Source organism: Camelina sativa, chromosome 2 (assembly GCF_030686135.1).
Source record: "Camelina sativa cultivar CO46 ecotype springtype chromosome 2, ASM3068613v1".
Taxonomy (NCBI): Eukaryota; Viridiplantae; Streptophyta; class Magnoliopsida; order Brassicales; family Brassicaceae; genus Camelina; species Camelina sativa.
Window position 1 is genome coordinate 790,329 of NC_141881.1, and position 17,325 is coordinate 807,653.

Here is a 17,325-nt window from a genome sequence, read left to right on the forward strand (position 1 = left end):
ATTTTAATTAAATCTAAATAAAAAATACTATTGAAGTTTGAATTCTTGGTGAATTAGAGAGTAAAGACACATGAATAAACCTTAAAATATTATTTAAAATTATTTTATTTAAATTTTCTCGAAGTTGGATAAATATTGATCGACCAATTTAATGTTTAATATCATTTTAATGTTTATAAATACATTACATAAACCATCTATTTTGTAATCACAAATTTTGCCATGAATGTATTGTAAAGTGATTACACCGCAAAACAACACGTCCTAATTACAGAAGAGAATCAGTCTAAGCTTGTAAACATGTTGTTATTAGATAAAGTAAACATGATTAATGATATTCATTATACATGAGGATGTAGTTTTAGTTACTTAAGATACATGACTCTTCCCATAAAAATAAACCATTTTAATCAATAGAAAAAGAATCCCAATTAAAAAAAATGAAAATCTAACGTAAAAAATGAAATTACCAATGAAACAAATGATAATTATATTCTAAAAACTAAAGTTACTGAAAAATACGAAGACAAATCCGTGCGTAGCACGGAGCAACTTCTAGTAAATATATATTACTATGGTTTGGTAATATCAGTGTATATCACTAATATACTTCGTTCCTACAGTCCACAGATTTTAAACGGATGTAGATAGATTATAGGTATTGGATCAAGCCAATTATTTCTGTTAATTAGCCTGTCATTACGTACGTAGTATCAAATTATTAATTTCAAAGGGTTATCTTATCTAACAATGATGGAACTCGTATTTGAATAGTAATTGACGCATGGATTAGTCAAACAAAAAAATGAACTGTAATATACTTGATCAGTACTTATCAATAAATAATATGTGGTATATGATTCAGTAATGTCCTTATAATTAATAATATACGGCACAACAAGATAGAGGATCAGTCGTCACTTACACTTTAAAAAGATTTATATAATTCAGTACGCACGAAAAAGATGACAAAAAGAAATGTCATTAGTTAACTAATTTATCAATGCAATAAACTAAGGAGAATCAAATGATTAGGAGAACAATCGATCTGTAAAGCATATTACACATATTTAAACAAATTCATATATTATTATCTTATAGAATTTAGTTTGTCACAATATGCTTAGTTGGTGGATAGCTTACAAAACTCATCATATCTAAACAACTAACAACTAGTATACATCTTATGTCACTATTAAGGCGGGCATAGGTTAATGAGTGTGAATGGAGGATATGATATCGAACCATCGAGAATGGCCATAGAAATGTGGTGGTTTGCGGCCTCCGTCGCGTGAATTCCATCCCAACTCACGTAATTGTGTGGATCACGGCAAGCTTTGGCCGTCGCAGAAGAATTCCCAATCACTTTGGTGTTGCCACAAAATAACTTCTGATCGAAATTGTACGGACGTCCACCGTATCCACAACAAGCTTTAATACCATATTTCAAACCTTTTGATATGATAACAAAACAAAAGATTCGGTTTAAGTAAGTAAAGTATTAAGAAATTGAATTTCATCGGTTTAAGGATAACTAAACGAAACAAAGTTATGACATAAACTTACCGTAGGATTTGGGGTGTTGAAAGAGGTCGAGCAATATCTTGTGAGTGTCTAAGTAAATTACGGTAGCGTTCTTCAGTTCGGCTCTGGTCTCGGATAATGTCTTATTCAATAACTCGTTGTAGTATTTGACGGCGTTGTTTACAGAAATGAGACATCCAAATTTGTCTAAATCCGAAACGGTATGAGTATAACCGGTTAAAATCGCCGGGTAACATCCAACCGGGGCTAAGTTCAATACCAAAAATGTCCGACCACCTATTCCATATATCTCCTATAAGCAACAACATATAGCATAGCTTAGTGGATATAAAATGTATAAACCAAAAAACCTTATGGTGTTAGCAGTTTGGTACCTTAATCGTTCCAGCAATTTGGCCTATGACTTGTGGAAGATATTGTTTCACTCTATCAACTCCAATACTCGCTAAATTTGATGTGAAATCGTTTTGACCAATATAAAACGTGTATAGCGATTTTCCAAAAACATTCCTAGACGGTAAGATCTTCAATCCTATAACATAAGGGAATTTACGTCATTTGCTTTATTAAATTCATCATTCTTTTCACAAATCGTTTTTAGACATATATACCTGGTTGGTCTGAAGAATGTGACTCGTCGACTTTAACCTTGAACTGTTTCATCTGATTCAGCTGAATAGCGAGTGAGAAAGGGCTTATTCCAGAGACAAATAAAGACGTGTTTGGTAAGAGAACTGTGGATGCTAACGTCGCAAAGTTTGCACCGTGCCGAAAATCCGATCCAATAGATTGCAAATATGGGCTAAGGAAAGGCATTCCAAGAGATTTGGCTAAAAGAAAAATAACAACATATTACGTTTACTCATATAATGATCATTTCCGGCTAATAGTAGTAAAAAGGTAAAATAGATTTTGTTAGAAATAAAAAATATAACGCCTAATGATATCTAAACTATTTTATTTTGGATTCTAAATTTTACAATTTTCTTTTTGTAAGTTGTCGAGGGTCAGTATGCAATAATGCAAATATACACACTCTACGACTACGTATACATATTACATAGAACCGGTCTTAACTAATAGTTGTTTACCTAGAAAATCAATGATGAGACGACCGTCTGAAGCACGACCGGCCGGTTTCTTGAAGTAAGTCATTCCCCATGGACCGGATTGAGCCGGAAAAGCAGCCCAAAACCCACCAGTGTCCGAATTCGAGTCTCCAAAGTTGAAAATTGCTTCGAAATCACATTTTGAATAAGCTTTGTTATTATGCCCATAAAGCATCACAATAATCAAGACAAGAAGAGAGATAGCTATTCTTCTGTTTAAATTGGAAGCCATGATGTCTCTCTGTGTGTGAACAAAATGTGTGTTTGTATGTGAGAGTGAGGATGAGATATTTGGTGCTATATGATGATTCCTGTCGGTCCGTGACTTTTAAGTACTACGTGTATGTGTTTGCTATATATACGAGAAAAAGTACCAGGAAAAAAGAAGAAGCTGGTGACCATGAAGTCCTTTTAAGCCCAAAAAAAAGATAATAAAGCCCACTATATCATATTTTGTATGGCTTTATCAAATCAGGGACAATCACTGTAGTAATATGGGCGTATTTATAAAAGAAATGCATCCCGTGAGGCGCGAGGACCCTGCCTGACTAGTTCTTTTAGTCTTCCTTTATTAAGTGTAGGTCTCACACTAGTCAAGAACACATCAATCATCATGTGAAAGTTCAAATGTTTCTTATTTTAGAAAAGGGAACGATCTTTCTACTCTTCTTAATTTGGGTATCCGAACAATAACCCAATAATGGCCCAATAATAACCCAATAAAGGAGGGTACCGACGTAAAACTAATTATGTCTTGGATCGAGTCTAACCTGTACGCATCAAGTGGCTCCCGCTAGTATTTGTCCTCAAGAACACGTCACCTTGTCGGATTTGTCTTGAAATTCAATCAGGGAAAAAAGACCAATAAATCATTTTATAAAATAATTAAACTTTTATCAGATTTATATTCATTCTTTTTATTTAAAAGTTATTCTTAAATTCGGATTAAATCTTAGGCCACGGTGTTCGGATAGCCATTCGAATTCAGATTGGGTACTTCAGATTTTTGGATTTTTGATTTAAAATTATAACAATCGTCTCGGTATTTATTGACTTTAGGTTTGGATATTTCGGATTCGGATTTGGATTATCCAAATTTTTTAAAACTCAAATTCATAAAATCCAAATTTGCCTAAATTATACAAAAATATCCAAACTATCTAAAAATTTAGATTATTTTTACCTAAATTTACTAAAAATAGTTGAAATACTCAAAAATATCTAAAAAAATTAAAAATCTAAATATTTTGGATATTTATATTATTACAAATGTAAATACTAATAATATATTGATACTATATATCTATAATATGGGTATATAAAATATATTGATCCGTTCAGATTTGGATTTAAATCGGATTCAGATTTTTGGATTTATAGATTTTGAACACTTTCGGATATTTTAAATTTTCAAATATAAACTCACCTCAGATATTCAGATTCAGCTATTTTGCCCGTGTCTAATTAAATCTTTCAACCTGAGATTTGATGATGACAATAATAAGTATAAAGAATATTATATGTTTCCTTACGGATTTAAACGACATAGATTAATCTCAACTAGATATTCACCCGCGGTACACCGCGGGATTATATTTTTTATTTAGAAATACAAAATAATTTTTCTTTATTATATTAACTATATATATATAATATATTTTGTATTTTTTAACCTACTATAGTTTTACAATCAATACATTATATAGTGTATAATTTCCATTGTCTACATGTAGTGGTTTATTATATACAAGTTAGGATATCTTTATTATTCATTAAATTTAATTTAGTCAACAAATATATTTTTTGTGATTTTTCCTTTTCATTTACAATGTAGAGCTAGTAGTATTACATAATATATTCTATTTTTATAATTATATGAGTATACTATAATTTGATTTTGTAATTTTGGTTGTTTTATCTCTATATCATTTAACATTTTTGTATTTATAGTTGTGCAAGTCGATTAAAATGGTGGAGTGTTTTTTTTGTACAGTTTTATTTATATCAATTGTATCTTATTAGTATGGATCAAAAGTCTATATATTAATATATTAGCTACTCAAAAACACTTCGGTACAGAAGTAAATTTTTTTTTTAACAATTTGTATCAGTTCGGACCCCAAATTTTTTTTAAAATTAAAATTATTAATAACAGTTTAATCACTTGGCTTTTAAACACATGAAAATAAGTTGCTATCAACAGTTTTGTAGAGAATGTATTAATTAAATATAAAATATTTAATATTAATAATGTTGGTCTGATACTTTTAGAAATTTGAATTGGAAAAATCTTTTTAAGTTAGATTCCAAATTTGATATTATTTTAAATAAAAAAATAATTGTAAAATTAATGTTAATAGCATGATTGTAAATAAATTTCAATAAATGTTTCAAAAAATGTATATATAGATTCTCAACTAATCTCCCAATAAGATAAGATTTTTTTTTGTTAACCATTTTCAATTGGGTGGATCCAACGTGGCGATAAACCAAGTCATTGGTCAATAAATTAAAAAAAAAAAAAGATTTCAAGAGAAAATAGAAATAAAAAAAATATGAGCTGGCGTCGAATCCCACGTTGTCCGTAGGGACCACAACTGTATTCCTTATTCAGTGGGACACGTCAGCTTCAAAACCACTAACGGCCGACACAACTCAGTAGATCCCTAGAGTGGTCCCTACGCTAATCTTTTTGGTAAAATTTTAAAAACATCCAGACCGTTAGATGAAACGAATACTAGCCGTCGATCATGATCTAGATTTAACTAATTGGGTAAAAAAGAATCCGTAGTCCACGTTTCGTCATCCACGGAACCCAAAGGAATTATACATTATAGTTTAATTTTGGTATTTATTATTTTTAAAAAAGGAATAAAATCAGCAGCACGTAAAGACTACGTAGACCATCTCTAGATGAACGGTGACGATTATGACTACGTGTACCAATCGTTCTTTTAAAGGCAATATTTTTCAAAATATGTCCAGCGCTGCAGCGCAGGTCTAGGTGGCCAGCTCAGCATTTGCGTTCCCTTTACAAACCTTTCAAGATGATGACACGTGTACGGTGACGTGTGCTTCAGCCTCTTGGCGCTCCTCTCTCTCTCTCTTTTTTTTTTTCTTCTGCTTCGTTCGCCTTCCTCTCTCTCTTCTTTACCGAACTCTGGTTCTAGAGAGAGAAAAAACCATTCTTTTCGAGTTAGAGAGAGAGAGAGAAGCGAATTGTTTTTTTTCTTTTTAAGAGCAATTCGAATTGTTTACCGTCAAACTCCACCAGGTACGTTTTTAGATTTTTGGTTTCTTTTATATTTATTCAATTAATTTTACTGTGTAGTTTCTAGAGGTAAATTTGTAATCAGCTCTGTTGTTTTCTCGAGAAATTTTGTAACCGACGCAAAAAATTTCTAGGGAAAGAGTTGAATTAGTTTTCTAGGAAAATCTGAGAACCCCCGCGAAAAAAAGAACTCAAAGTTTGAATTTTTATTATTGGTAGATACAGTGATGCTCTGTACTTGATAATTTTAATTGGATCTCTCTGTTCATAAGAATAATTGTTTATCGCAATTTTAACTTATCGTTTGATGTCCGAAACTGCAAGATCTAGGTGTAAATGTATATCTACTGTTCTTTTAGGTTTATGGTTTTACACAGGAAAATCTTAAAGATCTGGTTATGTTTTATGTTACTGTGTCAGTGTTACACTACTCTGCTTTGAGGAATAATGGGTAGCAACGAAGAAGGAAACCTCACAAACTCTGCTGATAAGCCAACGCAAGCTGCTCCTGTAAGTGTAAGTCATGAATCTATTGAAACTGATTGGTTTAGTTACAGAGTTTTTGATTGCTGTTCTGTTCTTGGTGTATCTGTCTACAGGAGCAGAGTAATGTTCATGTGTATCATCATGACTGGGCCGCTATGCAGGTTTGACCTTTGTTTGAAACTCCTGTATGAATTGTGGATTGTGGTCATTAGCCTTACATATGTTCTGAATGATATAGCTTATTTTCTCATGGTACTGTAGGCATATTATGGATCTAGAGTTGCTATACCACAATATTACAACTCTAATGTGGCAACTGGTCATGCTCCACCCCCTTACATGTGGGCTTCTCCATCGGTACTGTTAATTTAAATTTGTTGAATGGATATGCTTAAGTATATGCATTTAGAATATTTATTTATTTATTTGAGTCTGATTTTTGCTTAATTGTTCTTAGCCAATGATGGCTCCTTATGGGGCACCATATCCACCATTTTGCCCTCCTGGTGGTGTTTATGCTCATCCTGGTGTTCAAATGGTATCACCCCTTCTTCTTTTGATTTGTTACTTTACTCATTGCATGTTTGAATCAGACCATTTTTACTGATTTGAGTTTTCTCTCTTGACCAGGGGTCACAACCACAAGGTCCTGTTTCTCAAGCAACGCCTGCTGTAAGTCACTTTTGTTTTGTGTGAATGGTCGCTAAAAATTGTGATGGATATGAATATGAGAATACATATATTTGCAGGTTACTACTCCTTTGGCCATTGATGCTCCAGCTAACTCCCCTGGAAATACGGATCATGGGTTCATGAAAAAACTGAAAGAGTTTGATGGACTTGCAATGTCAATAAGCAATAACAAAGTTGGGAGTGCTGGACATAGCAGCAGTGAACATAGGAGCTCTCAGAGGTTTGTCAAACTAACACAACTCTTTCTTATTCAAAAGAGACTTAGGGTTCATTATTATTATTCTTAGATAGATAATAACGTGGTTTTGATATTACTAGCTCCGAGAATGATGGTTCAAGCAATGGTAGTGATGGTAATACAACTGGGGTATGTAGCCTTTCTTTGAACTTACTAATCTTTCTCTGTTGAAGTTCTTAATTTATAGCAGTCTGTTTTACCACAGGGAGAACAATCTAAGAGGAAAAGACGACGAGAAAGATCACCAAGCACAGGTATTTTTTCCTGAAAAGAACACAACACAAGTAATTGCAACTGCTTAAAAAGCTTAATGGCTTCTTGTTCTTGGTAGGTGAAAAACCTTCATCTCAAACCAGTCCTCCCCTTAGAGGTGAAAATGAGAAGGCTGATGTGACCATGGGGACTCCTGTTATGCCCACAGCAATCGATTTTCAAAACTCTGGTGGCATGAACGGTATCCCACAGCCATGGGTATACTATTCTTGCACCTCTCTTATTGAACTCGTTTTATTCTTGGCATCCTCTTTTTGTTGTTTGTTTATTGGTAGTGGTGTGTTTATCTGCAGAATGAGAAAGAGGTTAAACGAGAGAAGAGAAAACAGTCAAACCGAGAATCTGCTCGAAGGTCGAGACTTAGGAAGCAGGTGATAATATTGCTACTAAACTTTAGTAACTAAAGAGGTGGAAGCTAAAAAAAGTTTCATATTTACACTTAATGGGTCTGTGTGTTGTTCATGTAGGCTGAAACTGAACAACTTGCTGTCAAAGTTGACGCACTAGTAGCTGAGAACATGACTCTGAGGTCAAAAGTAAGCCAACTAAACGATGAGTCAGAGAAACTACGGCTGGAGAACGAAGCTTTACTGGTAAGTGATAACAGTCTACTCATCATACCACACATTTTGATTATAGGTGTATTGGTCATAAATAACAGATAAGCTATTCCTCTCTAGGATCAACTGAAAGCGCAAGCAACTGGGAAAACAGAGAACCTAATCTCTAGAGTTGACAAGAACAACTCCGTATCAGGTGGTAAAAATGTGCAGCATCAACTGTTAAATGCAAGTCCAATAACCGATCCTGTCGCGGCTAGCTAACGGTGATATCTTCTTCTTCTTTCCGGGTTGTGAATGTAACTTAAAAAAGGAGACTTTGTTTTTCTTAGATTCGTAGAGCTCTCTGCTATTGTGAGCAGAAAGAAATTGATGTAATATAATATCGTTTAAGAGGTTCGGTACGTATGGTCTGGTGTGCTGTGACTACTTGATTGATGGAAAGCTAGGTTTTAGTCATATAAGCGAATGTATTAGAGAGACAAGGGGAGACATATTTTGATGGTCTTTCGTTTCGTAATCGCTCTGTGTAGTCTTCTCTATTAACAAACACATTTTGTGTGTGGGTTTTTAGTTTTTACTTATTTTTGAGATATTATCATTACTCTATAATTATAATCTATATCGACGTGCTTCCCTCAACCCGTAAACGTGACTACGTGAGTTGTGACCAAAGTGTTTGTTTTGACAGATCTACATAATACCATTTTTACAGAGATTTGTCACACTCTATCGCGTATACATCCGTTGGTATAATTAAAAAAATCATTGAGCGATTCACATAACAGAGAGCCAATAAAACAGCTCGTCGGTAGAAGAAATTTCAGTAAGTGGCCAAAGTGTCGGGAACAAATCGAATTATTATTGTGTTCGTTTGGTATAGGACAAGATATACAGAAGACTAGTATTGTATTAGACACGAAATCACAACATTTTTATAGTATTTTAAGTAACAATGAAAGACTTTTCAGAATTCATTTTTTGTAATTAATACCTAAACTAATACATGCAGAAGAAGAGAGATCATAATAACACAAGTTCAACAAGTACCACCGGCGACAAAGAAATGGCGGGAGAAACGCTGCTTAAACCGGTTCTTCAAAAACCACCAGGCTACCGTGAGCTCCACTCACAACCACAAACTCCACTCGGATCATCTTCATCAACAACATCATCAACAGCGCTTCGACGCCGACCAAAACATACGATTCCGGCGTCGTTTTATCCGACGAAGAAGAAGCAATGGAGTCGTTGCCGCGTCTTTTGTTGCTGCGTCTGCATCACAGTCGCCATCGTCATACTCCTACTTACCCTAGCCGTCTCCGTCTTCTTCCTTTGGTACAGCCCGAGGCTCCCCGTCGTACGTCTCGCCTCCTTCCGCGTAAGCACTTTCAACTTTGCCGGTGGAAAATCCGGCGACGGTTTGTCGCAGTTGACGGCGGAAGCCACGGCGAGGCTTGATTTTAGAAACCCTAACGGAAAGCTATGGTACCATTACGGCGACTCCGACGTAGAGGTGAGTGTAGGAGACGGTGATTTTGAAACGAGCCTCGGGTCAACGAGAGTCAATGGGTTTGTGGAGAAGCCGAGGAATCGGACGGTTGTGAACGTTCCGATCAAAGTGAAGAAACAACAGGTGGATGATCCGACGGTTAAGAGGCTTAAAGCGGAGATGAAGAGTAAGAAGTTGGTGGTGAGAGTAACGGCTAAGACGAAGCTGGGATTAGCTGTGGGAAGGCGTAAGATTGTTACGGTGGGGGTTAGTATCAGTTGCGGTGACGTGAGACTACGGGAGCTTGATTCAAAGATGAGTAAATGCACCATCAAAATGCTTAAATGGTACGTACCTATCGAATTTAATTAGAGTATTAAATCGGATTTAATGTTCATCTTGAAAATGCTAAAATTGTTATGTGTATGATTTCAATGCAGGATTAAATTGCACTCATGATGATTGATTCATTACGTTAAAGATATGGCCAAAGTTCAGCTTTACGAAAGAGGTCACTCATGTTATTTTTTATTTTTTTTCCTTTCTTGTTTTCACATTTCAATTCCATATAATTACGATCTATAGGAAAGATTAAATATGTATTACTTAATATACCTACCTGTAATATGAAAAGTTGGTTCTTTGTATGTTAAAAAAATTCGTACACACAAGTCACAAACAAGCCCCCCATGAATTTTATTTTGACACGGATACCAATTCATAAAAAAACAAGTACATAATCACGGAATTATTCAACTAAATAGCAAAGTTATCAATAAGAGTTGTAACAATAATTGAATGCGAAAAAGACTAGCCCAAACATGTAGTAGCACAAACTGCAGTACCAAATGTAGTTGGCCACTGACTTATTTGAAAAGCATAAACCCAATCTATAAGGAAAAAAAAAAAGAGAAAGAAAAGAGTTTGGCTAAGCCACTATAGCCTTTATCCTTCCCACCGGATGTTGAAAAGGAGATAAATAAAGCCCCTAAAATTTTTGAACTTCTCTTCTGTCTCCTCTGGCTACAAAAATAGAAGTGTGTTTTCTTGTCGACCCATATTATATCAGATGACTCAGTCTGATATCCTAAACTCCACTCCTAAGACATCTTTCACCATCTCATATGTCACAAAGGCAATCGCAATCGATGGTACAACCTGTAAAGAACATTTTTTTAACTTTCTTGAGAAAAAATGTTCCATCCATCTTCAAAGAAACACAGAAGAAATTGGGTTTTGGTAAATGAAACAAACCTTCACTGAGTTGGGGACCAAACCCTTGTACAATGCTCCAAAGCCTTCATGACGAACTGTTTTCCTAAATGCATCAACCATACCAGTGTATTCAAGCGAAGCCTTGCTTCTCCCTTCGCCTGTAACAACAGAGGAAGCATCTTTCCACCCGACCATTTGCATTCTCCTACGAATCACGTCCAGCGGATAAGCAATTGTTTGACCAACTGTTCCAGCTATTGCACCACAAGTGAGCCTCGTTACAATCGTCAGCTCATTGTTTTCTACTAGACCAAAGGGGTTGTCTTTAACTAGCCAGTCCTTTAGAGACTCATACACCGCAAAGTTCAAACCCACATATGGAACCTGCATTTACCGGAAACGTCTCATAAGATGGTAGATTTGTAATATTTCGTCTGGTTAAGAGGAAAAATACGAGACTTACAACTCCAATCACTGACGGAAGCCAACCACGGTACAAGGCCCGTGGACCTTCCTCTCGCAGGACAGTTGACAAAGCATGAGCAATTCCTCTATATTGATATGGAGAGTTTGCCGTCTGTGCACGTATTCATATTTGCAGAGTTACAACGATGAGCTATATAAGGCTCTTGCAATTACCAAGTTGGGGGTACGAAAAGTTACCTGTACAGTTAGCCTCCCACGAACCATATCCATTGGGTATGTTGCAGACATGGCTATGATTCCAGCAGTTGCACCAGCTCCAAGCCGTAAAAGGGGAGTGAGCTGGGCATTTTCTGCAGAAACGTCATAGAGCTATTAACCATAGAATCTTATAAACAGAGTACCATTGCACCATCGATACGAAAGGCTTGTGATAATATGAGTACAACATAGCTCCAAAGGCTTCATTTAGAAACTTAAATTGAAGGCTAAAGCGATAAGTAATACCGTGCACAGATTCTTCAACAGGGAAATAATAAAAATCTTATGCTGAAATCAATTTACCATTTCCCGTCTGCTGACGATACATGTACAGTATTCCCCTACAAGAAAGAGAGAGAAAGCATAGATTAGATAAAAATACATATTGAGAAGTATGGTGTATCAAGATAACAGAGTAAAAAAGAAGTTTAGAGGTCTTACTTTGAAGCTTGCTCATAGCTGAAAAATTTCACAGCCGAATTTGGAACAATACGAGCACAGTTGGTACCATTTCCTTTGAACAGTCCACGAATGCCCTCAGTTCTCCAAATATACTTCAGCCCTTGGACTGTCCCACTATACTTTATATTATGCGGATTTTGCACCTACACATATTTACAATTAAACAGGACGCTAAGTCACCAATGATTATACATGTTCCAAAACAAAAGCAAGCAACCAAAAACAAACCTGAAGTAATATCTTCATCCTTTCCAGAGGTGCAACTGCAGTTCGTGACCTAATAAAAACACGAATTCCCTAGTGAGAAATATAAAAAAAGATACTAAATTTGCTCATTGAATGTAACGACATAGAGACTGATAGATAAAGCAACTAGCTGATCTTTCTTTTATATGTCAATCACACAAACCTAAATCAAGTAAAGATGGCCTCTTTCTCCAACCTATACCTCTATTAACCATATCTCAATCCTTGGGACATTCACATGTACCTCTTTATTTGACTGATTCAACACGGATTCCAATCCCAAGATAAATAAAGGTAAGTGACTGATCTACTACTCAGCAAACAGATCAACATCAATAAAGTTCTGATTTTTTCATGTTAACCTATGAATAGAGGACAAAAACAATGAGTTCTCAATCCAATTTGGCCTTCTCGAAACAAATTAGAAAGAACCAACGAACAGTCCTACTCAACATTTCTAAAGATCTTTCATTTTCACACAAAAATGGGAAAAAAAATCTGAAATGAGAGAAATGAGAGAAAGGACTCACACTCCACCAGCGACACCACCGGCGAAAAGAGACTTGCAGATGCTGAGAACAGCATAACTAGGAGCTTTGACTCCTTCCCTCGCTAACTTCGCTTCCTCCGCCAGATTAACGATCGTTGAAACAGCTGCTGATTCACTCCTCTTCACATCCTCTGATGCCATCTGATTAATAAAAAATCACCCCAACCCACTTCACTATTATAAATCGCCAAATCAGTCCTCTTTACGATCCCTAAATGATTTCTTTCACAAGATTAAATCTTTGATCTCTCAACGTACGACCAAAAACCCTAACAAGAAATCTCCGATTTAGAGTGGATCGAGAAGAGAGAGATCAAAAGCACAAATCTAACCCCTTTCTCTCTCTTTGTGTCCCGGCGGCGATGATGATAAAAAAGCCAAAAGGAACACAACCTACTACTGATTTAGCCTGAACCATCACGACGCCGTTTTAATGGCACCTTTCTGTTGTCAAAAAATTGCAAACCAACCCTTATGTTTTACTACGTTCTGTAAAGTTGCCCTTATACTTCATAAATTGCAGAAAATCCATCATTTCATTGAAAAAATTTGCACGTCAGCTGTGTAAGTTGACTGTGTGGCGATTGGTAGCCGTTGTTCTGATTATTTTAGTTATACTCAACGTCACACACAATTCGTAATGCATGCATCTCCTAAGTGCTTAAAAGGTTAAAGATTTAAACTATTATACACACTCGAATTTTACATTTAAGAGGTTGTTAGTGATTCTGTGATTGTAGTCCAAGTATTATACACTCGAATATAAGACATGACACTCGTATTATTATTATTCAATTGTTAAAGAGATTAGTTTGCAAAAAGGAAAGAATTTTAAAGTCAAGGGGTATATGCAAACAAAAATGGTTAGTTTAAGGATTAGTTTGCAAAGTTTACTTAAAATGTTGTATATATATCAGCAGTTGTTGTTATCCAACGCGCATAAAAAAGCGCGTAAGATATAATCTGTAAACGCCACGTAATGATGGTACAACTGTTAGTGCCTGATCCCGTTTGGTCAGTATGATCCGTTTTGGTCACTGAAAAAGAAGTAACCCTTCGTATCCACATAAATTTATGTGCTCATAATTTTTTTTATAAAAGTCAAATTCAATTTCTAAAATAATTTTAATTTTGATTTATACTTGAGGAATAGTTTTGTAGTAAATGCAAAAAGTTGTTTTTTTTCTTTTAAAAATATTGTTGGGCTTAATATGGAAAGAATGACAAAAGATAAAATAATTTTCCCTAAACATTTTTATTTTCGTAAGTATAGGAAAGAGACCCTAACTTATTAACTTGTCCCAAGATGATATATCAGATAATGTATCAAAGTTTTGTAAGAAAAAAGAAGAATTGGAGATGTGCCATCAATCTTGTTTCTTGTCTTTTCATAATTTTGAGGGGCCATACCCGAAATAGAAGCATCACCCTTAACGTTAGGTTTCACGGCGTTAACATGAAAATATTTATTAGAAACAAAAGAAATCGATCGACATCGAGTTTTTATGATTTTATAATACATACACTTTCACTACTTTATTGTTGAAAATTACACAAGTGGATGTGTATAAAAGTTGATGTCGGACCACAGTTGGAAAAACAAAAGAGAATCAAATACCGAAAGCCTTGTGGCTAATATTCTAGTACTATACTAGGATTTCATCCGCGATATATTGTGGGACTAAATTATAAATTATTGTATTTTAAATAATCATTTTTTATTTATTTAGTTTTCAAATTTTCAATTAATTAACTTTTTGTCTAATTAATTTAGAATTTTGTTTAGATTTTTTTTTTCTTCTTACGTTTTATAAAGTTTATAACCTAATTACATTAAATTTGTTATTAGATAGAATATAAAATTCTACATTTGTTTTGTTTACTAGAATTAAACAGAAGTATATGCTTATATAATATGTTAGTGTATATTTTTATGTATATTTAATTTTTTTTTTGGAATATTAAAAATGTGTTATAGTATGTGTAATATTTTGTAGTTCATATACTAAATAATTTATATGTTAATTTTCAAAACTATGATTACAAATCTATAGTATATATGAGATAAACTAATAATTTTAGTGTTGGTTCTATATTCCAAACCTACCATGCTAAGTGGGTCTGGCAACATATTCAAAAAATTTTAATCCGCAAATACTCATCATATGAAACCCGTGAAAGTAAAAATTATTTTTAAATACGTAATACAAAATAAAAATAAATCTAGAAATGAGATATCAAATTAAATGGTAAATATGTTTGTTACCTTTTAAAATCATACTGTTAGTTTTTTAAATGATATATTTTATATTTGATTTTGAACATATATTTTAGGGGGAAATCAATGCGTTGAGATCAAAAATCTCGCCCACGGATCCTCCTCCAAGATCGAAAATCAATTCGTGTCTTGGTTAGACCGATTGTTTAGGAAATTTGTGTATGGAGAAAATATTGTTTTGTAAAATTAAAAAATTAATATTAATTAAATCACTTATAAACTTAATACTTAATGTTAATGGGAGTGATTCCAATTGTTTTAGAAATTTATTTAGGATGAGAAATCTTGTTTTCAAAAATAGAAACATAATATTAATTAATTAAATGAAAAACAAATTAATAATTAATGTCAATGGTAGTCTTGTAAATAGGTGGCAACTTCATGATTTATTTGCTAAATGTACTTGGAAAATGTATATATAGATGATAAGTCTTGTAGATCACAAATACAATTAAAAAAGTTCACTGATCAGCTCATACCCTTATATATATATATATATATATATGTCCAATCTTATGAATTTGGGTTTATATAAGATCTTAGCTACTGAAAATGGCGTCGCTTCTCTCTGGGGGCGATTTTTTCTGCGATCTGCAGATCGATTTTTCTTCGTTTTCTCCTTGTCGGAGTTTTTGTCCGATTGAAGATTGTGTCTTTAACATTGCAATTTCTGTCGGGGTCTTTCTGTCAAAACGTCTTTATGGCAGTTTCCTTGGTCCGTTTTTCTCGTTGGATAACCGGTCGAGAAAACCGCCATGGGCAATCCACTATAAATTCGATCTTACCGGACTTTTTTCACTTCAATCCTTCTTCTCTAATCCATTATCTCTGTTCGTCTTTCCTAAATTGTGGAGTATGAGTGATTACATCAGAAAATCCCTCCAAGATTTGGACTTGGGCATATCTGATGCCCCTGTTCCGCTTCCGCCGCAATTCATTGCAAAGGCGGTGAATGCTAACCGGTACTCGTTGGTGGTCTCAACGGTGAACCCCCGTAAACAGAACTTGCGGGCTTTGATAGGGCATATGCCCAGAATTTGGGGGGTTGAAGGAACCGCGGTTAGGCGTATTCTGGGGCCGGGAAAGGCTCTTTTTGTTTTCCAATCGGAAGAGTCTCTTAACATGGTCTTACGTCGAGGTCCGTGGTCTTTCAACGAATGGATGTTGACGGTTCATCGTTGGCATCCGAATATCACCGAAGAGACTATGAAGATAATCCCCTTCTGGATTCAAATACGAGGAATCCCACTGCTATACCTCTCCAATGATATGGCCAGGTATGTCGGAGATCAGTTAGGACCAGTGGAAACGGTAGACTTTGATGAAAATGCTAATATGGTAGAATTTGTACGGGTTAGCATAGATTGGAATGTAGACTGGCCATTAAGGTTTAAGAGGAATTTTCAATTCACTGTGGGTGATAACACAATCATTAAGTATCGTTTTGAGAGGCTGCGTAAGTTCTGTGCTAAATGTGGTTCTCTTAAACATGATATTTCCGACTGTCATTTGAATGCTGAGGACCCTGATTTCTATCAAGAGGAACCGCCTAATGATGACAATAATGACATGGCTGGTCCTGAGGCTGTGCTTGATGTCCTGTCTGATGCTAATACTCTCGAGACTGTTGATCCTGCTGATGTAATACTGGGACTTCGGAATCATTTCTCAACTCCGGGTGCTGGCCCGAGTTCTTCCGTTCCAAGTGAACCACCAAGTGTGTTTGAAGATACTGAACTCACGGCTGAACGACTTCGTTATCTTCATGCCAAGTTCAACAAACAGTTCATCGACACTTTCTCTCCCATTCATGAGGATAAAGGAGTGATTCTTGAGAAGGAAAAGAATAGCGCTAAGCGTAAGAGGGGGGAGGTTGAAGCTTTTTACCAACAATGGGAAGCTGCTGAAGATCAGGCGGTCCTGTGCCAGATCAAGAAGAAGGAGCGAGTCGAGTCTGCTGGTTCCTGCTCTGCACCAAATGAGATCGACAGAGGCGCGGGGGCCCGGTACCCCCACTGTGTCCATGACGATCATCTCCTGGAATTGCCAAGGCATTGGCACATCTATGACTAAATATAGACTACGTAGTATTTGCAGTATCTATAAACCTAATATGTTATTTCTAGTTGAAACTCTGAATAATTGTAATAAGGTTGTTGAATTTGCTAATTCCTTAGGATTTACTAATATAATTACTGTGCCCCCTTGTGGAAGGAGTGGCGG

At 35.2% G+C, this 17,325-nt stretch overlaps 5 protein-coding genes across 9 annotated transcripts; 3 read left to right on the forward strand and 2 right to left on the reverse strand.

Moving 5' to 3' along the window:
• Positions 1-1,069: 1,069 nt before the first annotated feature.
• On the reverse strand, positions 1,070-2,978 carry LOC104712502 (GDSL esterase/lipase At4g01130-like). Its single transcript, XM_010429421.3, has 5 exons — positions 2,637-2,978; positions 2,157-2,375; positions 1,920-2,077; positions 1,567-1,837; positions 1,070-1,452 (listed from the first exon to the last, which is right to left on the reverse strand). The coding sequence occupies exons 1-5, from the start codon at positions 2,884-2,886 to the stop codon at positions 1,196-1,198; spliced, it is 1,155 nt and encodes a 384-aa protein (XP_010427723.1). The 5' UTR covers positions 2,887-2,978; the 3' UTR covers positions 1,070-1,195.
• Positions 2,979-5,637: 2,659 nt separating this feature from the next.
• On the forward strand, positions 5,638-8,695 carry LOC104712513 (G-box-binding factor 2). Of its 4 annotated transcripts, none has more exons than XM_010429444.3 (13): positions 5,638-5,928; positions 6,346-6,441; positions 6,525-6,572; positions 6,673-6,768; positions 6,869-6,949; positions 7,042-7,083; positions 7,161-7,324; positions 7,423-7,471; positions 7,548-7,596; positions 7,674-7,813; positions 7,909-7,986; positions 8,083-8,208; positions 8,296-8,695. In XM_010429444.3, the coding sequence occupies exons 2-13, from the start codon at positions 6,373-6,375 to the stop codon at positions 8,437-8,439; spliced, it is 1,086 nt and encodes a 361-aa protein (XP_010427746.1). In that variant the 5' UTR covers positions 5,638-5,928; positions 6,346-6,372; the 3' UTR covers positions 8,440-8,695. The 4 variants fall into 4 exon arrangements, with proteins under 4 accessions (XP_010427746.1, XP_010427755.1, XP_010427739.1 ...); XM_010429453.3 differs by having other exon boundaries at positions 5,641-5,928; positions 6,346-6,435; XM_010429437.3 differs by having other exon boundaries at positions 5,716-5,928; positions 6,346-6,435; positions 7,533-7,596.
• Positions 8,696-8,826: 131 nt separating this feature from the next.
• Positions 8,827-10,372, forward strand: LOC104712550 (uncharacterized). 2 transcript variants are annotated; one of them, XM_010429482.3, is made up of 3 exons: positions 8,827-9,001; positions 9,188-10,014; positions 10,108-10,372. In XM_010429482.3, the coding sequence occupies exons 2-3, from the start codon at positions 9,242-9,244 to the stop codon at positions 10,124-10,126; spliced, it is 792 nt and encodes a 263-aa protein (XP_010427784.1). In that variant the 5' UTR covers positions 8,827-9,001; positions 9,188-9,241; the 3' UTR covers positions 10,127-10,372. The 2 variants fall into 2 exon arrangements, with proteins under 2 accessions (XP_010427784.1, XP_010427775.1); XM_010429473.3 differs by lacking the exon at positions 8,827-9,001 and having other exon boundaries at positions 9,022-10,014.
• Positions 10,340-13,702, reverse strand: LOC104712539 (mitochondrial adenine nucleotide transporter ADNT1). Its single transcript, XM_010429464.3, has 8 exons — positions 12,805-13,702; positions 12,257-12,305; positions 12,008-12,171; positions 11,870-11,907; positions 11,546-11,658; positions 11,346-11,459; positions 10,922-11,266; positions 10,340-10,825 (listed from the first exon to the last, which is right to left on the reverse strand). Exons 1-8 carry the CDS (start codon positions 12,963-12,965, stop codon positions 10,742-10,744), a joined length of 1,068 nt encoding a protein of 355 aa, XP_010427766.1. The 5' UTR covers positions 12,966-13,702; the 3' UTR covers positions 10,340-10,741.
• Positions 13,703-15,957: 2,255 nt separating this feature from the next.
• Positions 15,958-17,175, forward strand: LOC147948052 (uncharacterized). The gene has a single exon (XM_087489734.1). The coding sequence runs from the start codon at positions 15,958-15,960 to the stop codon at positions 17,173-17,175; it is 1,218 nt and encodes a 405-aa protein (XP_087345860.1).
• The last annotated feature ends 150 nt before the right edge of the window (positions 17,176-17,325 follow it).

Coding starts and splice junctions, on each gene's coding strand:
- LOC104712502 (XM_010429421.3), bottom strand. CDS start 2,886: ATGGCTTCCAATTTAAACAGAAGAATAGCTATCTCTCTTCTTGTCTTG. Junction 2,376..2,636: donor TCTCATCATTGATTTTCTAG/GTAAACAACTAT, acceptor TTTTTCTTTTAG/CCAAATCTCTTGGAATGCCT. Junction 1,453..1,566: donor TCAACACCCCAAATCCTACG/GTAAGTTTATGT, acceptor TCATATCAAAAG/GTTTGAAATATGGTATTAAA.
- LOC104712513 (XM_010429430.3), top strand. CDS start 6,373: ATGGGTAGCAACGAAGAAGGAAACCTCACAAACTCTGCTGATAAGCCA. Junction 7,325..7,422: donor GAACATAGGAGCTCTCAGAG/GTTTGTCAAACT, acceptor TGATATTACTAG/CTCCGAGAATGATGGTTCAA. Junction 7,597..7,673: donor AGAAAGATCACCAAGCACAG/GTATTTTTTCCT, acceptor TGTTCTTGGTAG/GTGAAAAACCTTCATCTCAA.
- LOC104712550 (XM_010429473.3), top strand. CDS start 9,182: ATGCAGAAGAAGAGAGATCATAATAACACAAGTTCAACAAGTACCACC.
- LOC104712539 (XM_010429464.3), bottom strand. CDS start 12,965: ATGGCATCAGAGGATGTGAAGAGGAGTGAATCAGCAGCTGTTTCAACG. Junction 11,908..12,007: donor AGCTATGAGCAAGCTTCAAA/GTAAGACCTCTA, acceptor TCTTTCTTGTAG/GGGAATACTGTACATGTATC. Junction 10,826..10,921: donor TGGTCCCCAACTCAGTGAAG/GTTTGTTTCATT, acceptor TGTTCTTTACAG/GTTGTACCATCGATTGCGAT.
- LOC147948052 (XM_087489734.1), top strand. CDS start 15,958: ATGAGTGATTACATCAGAAAATCCCTCCAAGATTTGGACTTGGGCATA.